The 13,363-nt window shown below is 45.3% G+C and overlaps 2 protein-coding genes and 2 long non-coding RNA genes across 4 annotated transcripts in view; 3 read left to right on the plus strand and 1 right to left on the minus strand.

Annotated features, from left to right (window-relative positions):
• The first annotated feature begins 5,207 nt into the window (after positions 1 to 5,207).
• LOC106147232 lies at positions 5,208 to 5,614 on the plus strand. Its single transcript, XR_001232003.1, has 2 exons — positions 5,208 to 5,357; positions 5,537 to 5,614. It is a non-coding gene; the product is annotated as an uncharacterized LOC106147232 (long non-coding RNA).
• A 1,042-nt stretch (positions 5,615 to 6,656) lies between these two features.
• LOC102019527 (IQ domain-containing protein F5-like) lies at positions 6,657 to 7,163 on the plus strand. The gene has a single exon (XM_005410323.2). The coding sequence runs from the start codon at positions 6,672 to 6,674 to the stop codon at positions 7,143 to 7,145; it is 474 nt and encodes a 157-aa protein (XP_005410380.1). The 5' UTR covers positions 6,657 to 6,671; the 3' UTR covers positions 7,146 to 7,163.
• A 1,731-nt stretch (positions 7,164 to 8,894) lies between these two features.
• On the minus strand, positions 8,895 to 11,636 carry LOC102019842. The gene is made up of 2 exons (XR_264729.1): positions 11,535 to 11,636; positions 8,895 to 9,261 (listed from the first exon to the last, which is right to left on the minus strand). It is a non-coding gene; the product is annotated as an uncharacterized LOC102019842 (long non-coding RNA).
• Positions 11,637 to 11,671: 35 nt separating this feature from the next.
• LOC102020048 (IQ domain-containing protein F5-like) overlaps positions 11,672 to 13,363 on the plus strand; it is a gene marked incomplete at its 3' end in the record, with an annotated part of 29,850 nt that continues 28,158 nt past the window's right edge. Inside the window, 2 exon segments of the mRNA XM_013507566.1 lie at positions 11,672 to 11,770; positions 11,932 to 11,975.

The raw sequence follows: 13,363 nt of genomic DNA on the forward strand, positions 1-13,363 counted from the left end.
CTGCTCAAGCTGGTAGCAGACCTTTGCATCATCCATGTATTGCTAATTTTTCAGGAATGCAAAGTACAGAAGTTGTGGGGTCAGGGAGTTTTCCACCAAGATGTCATAGGAAGGCTTGGGAAGCCAGACAGTGTGCCCCTGAGAAAACATTGTGTGAGGTTGAGTGAAGCCAAAGGTGAAGTGCAGACCTCAGGAAGTTGGAGATGCCAAGAATGTGGAATATCCGTTGAGGAAAGCTGCAAGCAGTACACAGATCCACCTGAAGAGAGGAGCCATGAGGGATGAAACCAGCAGAAATGTAGGGGCTATCCAAGCATCTTGGAGCTCAGAGCTCATCCCAACCTGTCCCCCAATGCTGGACATGTAGCTACAAGATTTAATGTTTTCCCTGCTGGATTTTGGTATTTCTTTGGTCCTGTTCCTTTTTATTCCATTTTTCCCTCTTGGAATGGTACTGTTTACCCAAGCCATTACATGCTGGAAGCATTTAACTTTCTTTTTTATTTTTAAAGGGGTTCAGAACTAAGCATTTGCCTTTAATCTCAGAGAAGACTTTGGTCTTGGACTTTTCAGCAATACTGGAACTGTTAAGACTTGGATGATTCTTGGAGATGGACTAAATACACCAATGAATACGCTTTAGTGGGTCATAAATGTGGGGACCTCTCATAAGAGGTGGGTCACTAAGGGTGTGACTTGGAAGGATATTTCTTCTTCCAAGGTTTCACTCTTTTCTCTCTGCTTTCTGGATGTCATAGTCTGAGCACCTTTTTCTCTACCATGATTTCCCACCATCCTGTTTCTGCCTTGGAGCCAGCTGACAATGGACTAAAACCACGAGCCAAAAACCAACCTCTCCCCATTTAAGTTGCAGGTGTCGACTAAGATATATTGCAGTTGCTGCCCACTCCTGTGTACATACCCTCTGCATTCTGCTTAGGCTGTGATACTCCAAGTCGATGCTCCTCTGTGTGGATACCCTGCTGTACACTGCTGTGGCTCTACCGTCACCATCCTGGGGCATCCCCCTACATGCATCTCTTTCTCACCTCAGCTATGTTCTAACACTGTGCCGGGGGCCAGGGATATAGCTCAAAGGCATAAGTGCCTGCCTGGCAAGTGCAAGGTCCTGAGTTCAATTCCCAGCACCAAAAATAAAATAAAAATAAAAATAACAATTCCAGGTACCCCCTATGTGTGGATAGACTTCTCAGAGCAGCTGTCTTCTGTCTTCTCATTGGTCTGCTGATCTATATAATGCCCCTTTTATGTAACCTGAGCTGACGGAAAAGATCAGGACACCCTCTGTATGTATGTCTTCCTTATAGGGCTCAGGTTCTGACCTCTTACAGACTAAGAATGACCAAAGTAAGTCAGGTCGACATTACTTTCTGAACAGCAATAGTAAGTGAAAAGAGATGAGCAATACTCAAACTTTCTGAAAAATACCTTTCTAAGCACAGAATTATAAATGCATGAAAAATGCTATCCAAGTGAAGGGTTAATGAAAGACAATTTCCTATCTGCAAAGACTCAGACAGTTTCCTGTAATGTGTTGAAATTTTAATGGGCAATGAGCTCTGTAAGAGTGAAAACCTAAGAAGGAGATGGGACCCAAGGCAACCATATATTAGCCCACTTGTGCTGCTATAAAAAATACCATACACTGGGTCATTTATAGTGTATACTACCTCTTTAAATGCCTCACCCCTTAATACTGTTGCAGTAAGTATCAAATCTCAACCTGAATTTCAGAATTCCAACCATAGCACACAGTGAGCAGAGAAACCGGGAAAGTCTACACTTTAGTCTAAAAGATTGACAGGGAAAATGTAATATCAATTTAGAAATAATACTCAAGGTACTAACAGTATGTGAGCTTGTTGAAGGAGTGGTGGGGGGAAAGGAATTAGTCTAAAATTCTTGCCTGATTTACAGTGAGGTGAGAGATAATGATATGCTCCACATGTTAATAGCAAATCATAAAAATAAATACAAATTAACATTGCAGTAGATTAGAAAAACACAATGTATAATTTTTATATCAACTAAGAATTGTGCTTAGTTGCTATATAGACACTTAAAAAACGGAGGCTCAAATAAATAGGTTTTTTTTGTACCAGGAATCAAATTCACGACCTCATGCTTGCCAGGAAGGTGCTGTGCAACTGAACTATATGCCCGGCCCTATTTTAATCATTAATGTGAGCCTGGTATCCAGGCATGTTCTATCATTTTACTTTCCCATGTTCGTGATGAGACTCTTGTTCTCATATTCTGAAAGGAGCTCTCAGAGTGCCTGCTATTCAGTCTAGATTTCAGGAAATAAGAGGGGTAGAGGCTAGTGGCAAGAGAGCCACTCACTCTGGCCTGACACAACTTCCTACAGCTTTCCCAGAAGGGTGTCCAGTGACTTCTGTTGACATTCCAGTGGCCAGTGAGGGTCACATCAGCTTAGTGAGGCTGATGAAGGATCTCTTTTTTCTCCTGTTCCCAAACCTGGATATCCTATCTAAATAATCACAGTTCCATCAGCAAGGAAACTGGAACCTGGCTAGGCAATTAGCATTTTGCTTAGTTTTTAAAAATTTTAGTATAGGTTCACAATACAAAAAAATTATACTTGTGATTATATGATTATATATATATATATATATATATATATATATAATAAAATCTCACACCTTGATCCTTTTAATTCCCCTTTCCTTTCCTTCCTTCAATCACCTCCCATTGCCAGATATTCTTAACATCACCACAAAGTCCATCTCCCTGTATCAACTTCTAAAATAGGCAAATGGTAAATTCTTTTGTTTTGTTTTGGAACCAGGAATCAAACTCAGGACTTGTGCTTGCTAGGCAGGCACTGTGCCACGTAGCTATGTCCCTGGCCCTGGAAAATGGTAAATTTGCAAAGAATTCTTAACCACTGCAACAAAAGATAGGGAAATGGAGGGATAAAAGGTGATAGCTGGAAACAATAAAACAATACGACAATAATGCAGACATATCAAACATCTAAATAAATGTGAAATATAGAATTTGTCTATTAAAGTACTTTTCTGCTGGCTCTAAATAGACACACCTGTATTTTGTTAAGAAAGGGAGAAGAAAGTTTAAGATGAAGCAATGCCTGGAGACACAGCAGGGAGAGAAACCCATTTCTTTTTGGTTGGTTGGTTGGGTTTTTGAGACAAGATCTCCCTATGTAGTTCAGGCTGACCTTGAACATGTAGTCACAGTTCTACCTCAGCCTCCTGAGTGCTGGGATTATAGGCATGTACCACCTCACCCAGCTTGAGATATCCACTTTGATAATGCTGTGCTTGGGATGAATTTTTTTGCTAAAGATAATGGAAAAAGTTCATCAAGATATTTTAAATTTTTCTGCTTGAATGAATTATAAGACTTTAAAATTTTTCTGGGCCATGATTCTGAGTGATAAACAATTGCAGAGAAGTAAATCTAGTTTTGGGGATTGTCCAACACACTTATTGACCAAGTGCTTCCTGTACTTCCCCTGTCCCATTCATTGCCACCAACCCTTCCTTGACCCTCTACCTTAACAAGGTCTGATCACATCAGCTACACAATGACAGCTCTCCCAGCCTGAAATGGCCTCTGCCCTTCCCCACACTCCCCCTTCAGCTCCATGTCAGACTCCCACATGCTCACCCTACACATCTAAATGTGTGCCTCAGTGACACCTGTGACAGTTTCTCTGAGGGAAACCAGGGCCTCAGACTGACCCACAGGCCTTGGCCAGATGCTCTTCTGCTCCAACTGACCTTCCTGTTCCAAGTGAGTTGTCCAGGAGCCAGGCATAGGCAGACATGGAACCCCGCTTCTGGAAGCCTTCAGGGGCAGAGAAAGACAGAACAAAGACATTTGAGCCTTAGATAGGGTCTCAAAGGTTTTCTGACCTGTATGTGTGTTGCACTCCCAGGAGGCTGATGACTGGGAGCCCTGCAGAGACGCCAGGCACACAGCCATCAGCCAGTGAGGGAGTTTAGCCTATTGATCCAGTCCCAAGATCCTCATCAAAGATAATCAGTGCTCAATTTTTGTCATGTAAGTCTTCCCAATCCTCAACCCCCTACTCTTTTTCACAATGTTGTTGTAACACACACAGATAAATATTTTTGATCATTATTCTTTGACTTTTTCACTTGTGCTCTTCCACATCAGTACAAAAAGATAAACTCTCTGTGTGGTTTCATAAAGCACCTGGTTTGATGAACTGTCATGATTCCGTATACCCTGGTAACCACCACTAAAATAAGGCATTACACACTCCTCTTTGTTTTGTGCTGTTGCAGGAAATAGCCCTTATATCTGTACCCTATTTTAAATGGTATTTTGATTTACCTGTAGATTAGTTTTGTTTGTTTTAGCATTTTATGTACATAGAGTCATCTAACAGGTACTCTTTTAAGCCTGACTTCCTTCATTTAGTATATTTTTGAAATTCATTTACATTATTCCTTAGTGTGCTCCTGTTACTGCTGAGTATTATTGGATTACATGAAGAGTGGACCAATTCTTTGCCTAGTAATCTGTGACACAGTTGACAAATTGGTCAAAGTAAGTACCTAGAAGTGGAACTGCTGAGTTACAGGGCTGATACACATTTAAGTTTATTACAGTCTGCCAAACCACTTTGCACATCAAGTGTACTGTTTGACCTGCACTACCAGCAGGACGGGAGAGTTGCTGCTGCTCTCTGTGTTCCCGTCAACACTTAATGCTATCACTGTTTCTCATTTTACCCATTCCTCAGGAGGCCTAGGGCTGTATCACTGGTCTCATTTTTAATTTCTTCATGACTGATGATGTTTGGCTTCTTTTCTTCCGTTTCTGAGCCATTCACAAATCTCCTTTTGCTAGCACCTGTCAAGTCTTTTGTCATATACTCTTTCTGATCATTACTTGGTTCCATTGTATGATTGAACTGAAATCCATGTATTGAGTTCCCTATTGGTGCATATTTAAATTGCTTCAATATTATGTTTTTTCACCTGGAGCACAGTGACTACCTTTCTACACCCTTATGCCAGTGAACTAGTATTTCCATTGCCTTGTGTCTTTAACATTTTGGGCTTTTCCTGCAAGAAAGAATGGAAACTTTCATTTTAAAAAGGGCCTGACTTTTAGAAGTTATCCATTTGCTTATGTCATAGGTTCCCTTATGACATCAGAGTCTCTCCCTTCCCTCACTCTTCCTGCCACCTTGTGGTGGAGGAGTGCAGACCTGAGCATGATGGAAACATCTAAATTCTAACCATGGCCAATTTAGGGGATCACCGACTTGAGAGATTTGAACCATCTACCTAGAAATCATGGGCATTCAGTTTTGTGTAAGAAAAGGCCTATCCCCTCAAAGCTACAGGCAAGAGAAGGGGGGTTTCTGTAATTAGGGCATGAGACTTAGGCCTAGAGACATGGCAATTAAGGAAGTTGAGTACGTATTAAAATTGCCACCTAGTCGTACAATGAACAAGCTGTCCGTGTCTCTCCCTTTAAACTCTGGTTACAGAAGGATGGCAACCTTTGTGAAATCATAATTGAAGATGTTGAAGAAACCACCGAGTGGAAGGAGAAGAAAAAGCGAAAACCAAAACCAGAACCAGAACCAAAACCAAAACCACAGCCAAAACCAAAGGTAGGTGGTACAGGCTCCCAGAACTGGGGGTGACCCCTGAGCTGCTACATCTCTGATCCATGTCACCGGGCTGGTGGTGGTCTCCTCCTGGCTTGTAGCACAAGATGGTGACCAAATTTATTGTCCAAACCAGGATACATTTTGGAGTAGAAGGTGATGCTATTAAATATTACTCAGCACCACCACCAGCAACCAAGATTGTCCCAGCCAACCAGGAGAAGTGGGTGCCTTATCTGAGTCTGGATGCGTAGGGGTTGCTTGCTGGCTTCTTCAGTTGCTCCATCAGATTGAGTAAGGCAGATAACTGAGGCAGGCAGACTTCGCTGGGGGAGGAGCATCTCTGAGGAGTGGGAGCTTGAGAGCTGGGGAGTGGTATGAGGAGGGTTGTTTGGGGAATGCATGGCCCAGCTAAGGGAATCTCAAGGCCAGATTTCTGCGGGAGCGTGTCCACATGTGCGCATGCATGTGTGTGTGTCAGTAGAAGTTTCAGGTGTGAAATGAAAAGTAGTGAACAGGGGAAGTGGAGGAGAAAGGTCCCAGAGTGTGTGGAGCATATTGGCGTTGACCAAGGGAGGAGCAGGCTGTGGATGGAGGTGGAGTCAGGGAAGAGAGGGCAGGGGAGCAAAGGATGCCACTTCCCCGAGGGAGGAGGGTCTGAAGGGCAGGTGAGGGGCGCTAGGTAGATCGTCACACCCAGGTGGAGCCTATGGACCCCAGGACTCTTGCTCCAAACTGGCCAACCAGGCCCTTGGAAAACCAGGTGAGGTAGCAAGGGTGGGGGGCTCACATCTCGGAAGAGGATGGGGAGACTCAGAGGAGGAGGTGCTGTGTGTGTACACTAAGTGATGTGGCAGAGAAGCAGCCAGAGGCAGAATACTTGCCTGGTCATTGGCTTTCATTGTTGCCCTACTTGGTGCTCAGTCTTCAGAGAAAAAGACAATTGTTGGCAAAAAATGAGGAAAGTCCAGGAACACTCCCCGGGGCTGGAGTTTTGGAGAATATGTCCTAAATGTCTTTTATTTACCTTGCATGGCCCTTGCTGCTCAAAATAAAGCCACCTCCTAACCGCGGACCGGCAGCTATAAAGATCCAGGCCTGGTGGCGGGGCACACTACTGCGACGAACCCTGCTGCACGCGGCGCTCAGGGCATGGATCATCCAGTGCTGGTGGAGGCAGACAAGAGCCAGGCTGCTGGAGAAGAGGCGGAGGGCGGTGCTAGAGTTGTATGCACAGCAAACCAGAGCATCTGTGAGGCTACAGTCTGGGTACCGAATGTGGCGCATCCGCCGGCGATACTGTTGTTTGCTCAAGGCCATCCGCAAAATCCAGGTCTCTTGGCGCTGGCACAATTGCCATACCCGCGGTTTTATGCAGGGCAGATATGAGCTCACAGGAAGCCACCTACAACTTCAGCTCGATATCTTCCTAGGTGCTCAGGTGTGTCGCATTACAGACTGCATCCCCTTTCCAATAAAGGACTGACCAGGTCTGCTCCAAATACTCCATGTGTCACTACATCTTTCTTAGACAAACCCCTGGAGGTCTTGGTCTTGACAAAGGGTCAGAGAAATCATGACAGGCTAGAGCTTCCTTCAAAATTTTGCTCTGGGAGATCAGCAGGGAGGGTATGTCTGGGACTCTGGGGACAGAGGGGTGCCACAGCCTCTGTGGGATAGCGGGGCCCACGGCGATTAACAATATCTGCCCTAGGTGGCAGGGTTCAGCTGCAGGGTCACCAAGGCCTCCAGCTCCCTGCTGTCTGTGTAAATGGCGGCCCTGAGCTGGGTACCGTTCTTCACTTTCCATCCTCCACAGCCTTCGCCCTAAATAGAGAGCAAGGTGGGAAGTGCTCCCCAGCCATGGCGGCCCTGAGCTGGGTACCGTTCTTCACTTTCCATCCTCCACAGCCTTCGCCCTAAATAGAGAGCAAGGTGGGAAGTGCTCCCCAGCCACACTCATGCTCCTCCTGACCCTGCCTGCTCTGGACCTGACCACTGCACCCTGCCGACATATTCCCTAGATGCTCCTCAGGCCCCTAGACCCCGGGAGCAGGTCACGCCAAGGGTGCAGCCTGTCAGAACGTTCCCTGGCCACCTGCTCCCTGGAGATCCTCTTCCCAAAGTGCTTTCACTTCATTCAGGTTGTCTCCGCACAGATCATAAGCCCCTCCGCAAGGGCATCCTTTGTGCACCTGATTTAGTTATAATGCATAAATCAGCTGATCATCTGCAGTTAGAAGGCTTGAGTATGACATGAAGTATGGTTGTTCACTTATGAGCCAAAATTGAAGTTTTTAGAATTTGCCTCATTCATTGAGCCAGCTGGGAGGCGCCATGGACACTTATCAGCCATTTATGAGTCACCCATTCAGGGAGGTAAACTGCTAAGCAGCTTCTGTGCCCTTGCTTCACTTACACAGAGCACATGTGTGGCAGCGTTTCTCTCCGGGAAACCTCTGTGCTCTGCTGCTAACAAAGTGGCCATCTTGCCATGGAGGGGCCCCACCGAGGGTGTTGCATCTAAGAAAGAAACAGTAAGAGCGGTGCTTCTCCAGTGTGGCACGTGCCCCCTCGGTAGAGGGCTTAGGGCTCTGCAGCAAGCCATGGGTCCCACCCAGTGCTCCTGCTTCCATGTGTGCAGCTCATGAGCATGTGTGTCTAATCATCTTCCAAGCAACGTATTGTCTCACTAGTGTAAGAACCTGAAAGAGTGAATAAAAACTAGGAAGCATGATAGACATTGTGAAAGGAAAGGAAAATGCTCGAAAGTAAAGGGCAGCTGGAGTGTGGGAAAAGAGAAGGGAAAGAAGGGGAAATTATGTATGTATGTGTATACAGGATAGCTAATGTAGTTGTACTACTGTCTTCTATTGCTTTACTGAAAGTAACAGTTAATGATTACTTGTTTGACCAGTATTGCATGTCTATATCTGTTTTCATGAGAAGCCACTTTGAACATATCAATAAGTAATACAACAACCATTGTTAATTTCCTACAACTTTGTCTGTAGCTCTGTATTGTTTGTATTGTTCTTATGCTATTTTGTAAATGGATGTCTGTTTGCTAATATGTCTCCTTTTATTTTTAAAATAAATTAAAAAGATAAAAAAGAAATAATCTTCCAGGTGATGGCCACTGTTCCGGGTGCCCCTCTTTCAGAATCACTAGGTTAGAGCTCAGCTTCTCAGGAACAGGTGACTGTGAATAGCAGCACAATAAAGCTCACAGTAGTTTAAAGAAATGGGAAGTTTATTTCCCCTTCCCACAGATGGTGCGTGCCTGGTGTGGCTCTACACTCCGTGAACAGTCCTGGCCCCTGCTAGGCCTTTACCCTCCATGTATTTCCCCATTCTCAAAGTGTCACCCAAGAACGGCTGTTCTACTTCAGTCACCACAGCACAACCCAATCAGCAGCCAGGAAGGAGCGGGCCTCACTCCTCCTCTTCAAGGCCGTATCCTTCAAGTGCCAGGAGCCACTTTGCTGCACCACAGAAGGTGGAAGAGATCAAGTCAGTGGAGAGACACACTGTGCTCATCAGTAGAAGACTTAACTCTGTAAGGCTGTCAGTGTTCTCCGCATTAATCAGTTAAGCTGACACTGCAATAAAAATGAATTCCAATCCACATCTCATCAGGAGATCTTGAATCTCATATATGAAATGATTTCATCAAAGAATGAATGTCCACAGCTAGTTAAGTCTGTTTTTAAAGAAAGAAGAGGCAAAGAATAGGCTTGTGCTAGTCACATTAAAACGAGTCACAAAACTATTAACAATAGTTATTAACAAAACTAGTAACAGTGTGCAGTGGAGCTAGTAAGAGTCCACAGCGGGCCATACATATTTATCTATGCATTTGTTGGTTCACCCTGTTCTCCTTCATGCACACAGCCAGGTAACAACTGCTCCCCAAGCCTGGCAGGAGATGGGCCAAGATAGTGGATTCAAGGTCCCCAGAACTTTCCTGCTCCTCTACCAAGATTTAATAAAAGTTGCAGGTGTGTAGCTGCATGTAAGGATCATAGCCATGGGAGGACACTGGAATTCAATAACAGAGACAGAGACCTGATGACATCCAGAAAGCAGGGATAGAGCACTACTAGAGAAACGGAACACACCAGCAGTTGCTGTCTAATCCCATGGCTGGGCAAGGGGCAGGAGGTCTCTACTCTGAGAGGGTAAAGGTGAAAGAGAGAGTCCCAGCCAGGCCCAGAAGCCTGTACCTTGCCGATGTATAGGCTGAATACATGAGAGAGCTACGTCTGGTCAGCAGGCTTGCTTTACAGGAATCTGTTGCATCTCCCAGTGACCTTCCAGGGAAGTGTGACCAGGAGCTATGTTGATAAGGGTCCTGTTGTACTGTTCTGGGGTTCAGCATCCCCAGCAAGTTCTCACCTCTGGGACTTCAAAGACACTCCACTGCATTGCTTGGGTGGATGGCAGCCTCATGAGGCAAGCTTGGCTCGGAAAGGTGGCTCTCACACACACTCACTGAGAGTCCTATGCTGAGGACAGCTTGGACTACAACATGGAGGGGAGAAGAGGGTGTTTTCCTCTGGAATTGGTGCATCTTCCCTCTGAGACAGAAGTGTAATCACACTGATGACACCAGGATTGAGCATGCCAGATGACATGGATCCCACCACCCACCTCGCAGCGCAGAACTGTGTGGTTCTGTCTCCCTCCTACGCCCCCTTAGAGGCATCTGGGACGCCACAGTTGCAGCCTTTGCCTTGCCACAGGGAACACAAGAAACACGAGTGAGGCCAGGCATGGTGGCACATGCCTGTAATCCCAGCTCTCAGGAGGTGAGGCAAGAGGATTACTGTGAGTTCAAGGTCACCCTGGGCTACACAGTGAGTTTAAGACCAGCCTGAGCTACAGAGTGAGACCCTGTCTCCAAAAGTTAAAAAAAGAAAAAGAAACACTACAGAAAACGTGTGCCCAGAGGGGCATGCACCCAGAGAGAAGGCTTTCCTAGTCCTCTCCATGACTTTGTCATCATACTAAGAGGAGGACAGAAAGAAGTCCTCACCTATGTGGAAAGAAATCTCCCCTAGTGCAAGAAACTGAAAGAGTAAATAAGATCCAAAAGGTACAATAGATATAGTGAAAGGGAAAGAAACTGCTCAAAAGGAAAGAACAACTGGGATGGGGGAAAAGACAAAAGAAGGAAGGAAAAAATATGTATATATACACACAAGATAGCTAAGATAACTGTATTACTAATTTCTATTAGTTTATTGAAAGGAGTCGCTAGTGCTTATATTGTCTGACCAGTTTTGCATGTCTCTACCTGATAATCTGAGCAACTGCTTCAAAGATAATAATATGCAATATAATAACCATTGTTAATTTCCTATCATCTTGTTTTGAGATTCTGTATCATTTTTATTGTTTTTGTTTCTTTAAAATAAAGAAAGAAAAGAACAAAAGTAGAAAATAAGAATTTTCAACACAGCATGTTTTGAGATATATCAAAGAAATACATAAAGGAATTAAATGGCTGAGTCCATGATGAGGGAATCTAGAGGAGTGAGTCAGAAAACCGATTCCTTTTATCTTTTTTATTACATCCTTGCAGACAAAATTGCTCACACAATGTTCATGAATGTCTTTTTAAAAAAAGAAACATAAACACTGCAATTAAATACTAAAGACCTCCGTGTAAAATTAAAAATGTCTGTGGAATGCAAGACAACAATGAAAATAGTTAAAAGCCCAAGAGAGTCCGGGAAAGGATTTTAGCAAAATTGTCCTTTGATAGAGACCCATGTGCTCCTACGACAACATGAGCTGCTTGGTATCTGCTGAAGGAAGGACCTGGCAGTGGGCTACAGCAACCGTCAATCTCGGGGTAAGACACACTCACCAAACCTGAAGACTCTGGTCCACCATTGGCAGAAAGGAAAGGGGCAGGTGTTCACCCTTCCTCAAACATCTGTGAGCCTGGAGGGCAACCTAGTTCTTGGGTCACATCTGCCCTTGTGACATCACGGCCATCTCTCCGTCCACCACCTGACCTGGCCCTGTCTGGGTTAGGGGAGCAGCAGCCAGACATGGATGAACACCTGAGGCCCCTGCTCCATCATGGGCAATCAGTGTTGTGTAAGATTCCTTCACACTTCCTCTCCCGGGGATGGGGAGATGTACCAGCAATGGGAAGTTCCAGATGACTCTATAGGACATGGGCAGAGTGAGGAGAAGGGCTTTGGGGTCATTACAGAGTCGCTGGCCCTCACCCATTCTCCCACCAATTCTGATTACAGAAACTAATCAAGATGAAGAACCAGAGGAAAAACAGGCATTGAAGGTATGTAGGTGTGAGAACATGGGACAATAGACCCTTGACTTCAGGGTCCCTCCAAGTTAAGGAACCACCTCTGATCCTACTGAGTTGGCTCAGGATTGGTCTGCTGTCCCCAAAATGCCCTCCTTATCCACACATGGAAGTGGAAAGGTAATTAAGGGTTAGCCTGAGTCTGCAGGGGAATGGAGTGACTAGAGGTAGGCACAGATGTCAGTGGAAGCAAAGAGAGGCTGGACCCAGAGGCCTGTGGAACTAAGTGAGACCTCAGGAGGCAGCGTGCTAGGCTGGTTCAGGATTGAGGTGCAAACACAGATGCAGAGGCTCCTCTTTGTGGGGTTCCTTTGACTCCTCCACACACAGTGAGTCTTTTCCACCAGAAAGTGTTTCTCCCAGTTCTCTGAACCTGTGAGTCCACAAAGCAAGGGTTTCCTCACTTCATAAGTGAGCACAATGCAGCTCAGCCAGTGAGCACAAGTGGCTAGCGATAGGCAGGACAAAAGCATAGGAAAACAGTACCCAGCACTCCTGCGCCCTCAAGGCACTGGGGAAGCACAGACTGTAGAGAAATACCTGTGTCTGATGGTGACAGACACACTGGGGGTCCTTTTCTTTGCCTGGCTTGTTGCTTCTTACAAAACTATGCTGGAGGAAAGGGTCAGCACCTCCCTTTTCCTTTTTCACTCATCAGCACCAGCTTCTCCAGAGTGCTGACCTCATGTAGGACACCCCCTGCTGTCTTCTACCTTGCATGGTGTGCTGGTGCATTTGGACCATTGGCTAGATGGTGCCTCCAAACCACTGGTCTTCCACCTCTAATGATTTTGAGTTCTGTGAGTTTAATAAGATGCCTTAGTTATTGCGGGCTGATCAGGTCCACAATCTCCTGAATAAGTGTGAGGCAATGATTAAATAAAAAGAGGCAAATGGAATGATTTCAGGGCTCCATGAGGATCAAAGTCCTCTCACATAATTCATGATTCTCTCAGGGCTAAGATCACAACCTTCTCTGGGTCACCCATATTTATTTGGTTATCAGAACAAGGGAGGGGAGTACTCATAAGGGCAGAACCACTCAAGGACTTGTCTAAGTAAGGTATTAAGTTAGTCCATTGAAGAATGAAATGCCTGAAGCTATAGTCTTTATCTAGTTGAGATCTGACCCAGGTGTCCTTGGCTGTGATCTTGTCCTGTCCTTTGAGGCTTTCTGGCTTCATCTACCACTACAGGATCTAGTAGAGATTAGTGATTCACAGAGGTTCACTTACTATGAGTACACCATTTCCAGATAAGGAGCCCAGGCCTGGGACAGATTTACAAGTGAACATGAAAAGCCAATTGATTGGCCTGCTGGCTCCCGGAGGGTGGGCCCCCAGCGCACGGGGAGCCTCGGG

This window comes from Chinchilla lanigera, unplaced genomic scaffold, assembly GCF_000276665.1.
Source record: "Chinchilla lanigera isolate Chin_1 unplaced genomic scaffold, ChiLan1.0 scaffold00131, whole genome shotgun sequence".
NCBI lineage: Eukaryota > Metazoa > Chordata > Mammalia > Rodentia > Chinchillidae > Chinchilla > Chinchilla lanigera.

Coding starts and splice junctions, on each gene's coding strand:
- LOC102019527 (XM_005410323.2), top strand. CDS start 6,672: ATGTCTTTTATTTACCTTGCATGGCCCTTGCTGCTCAAAATAAAGCCA.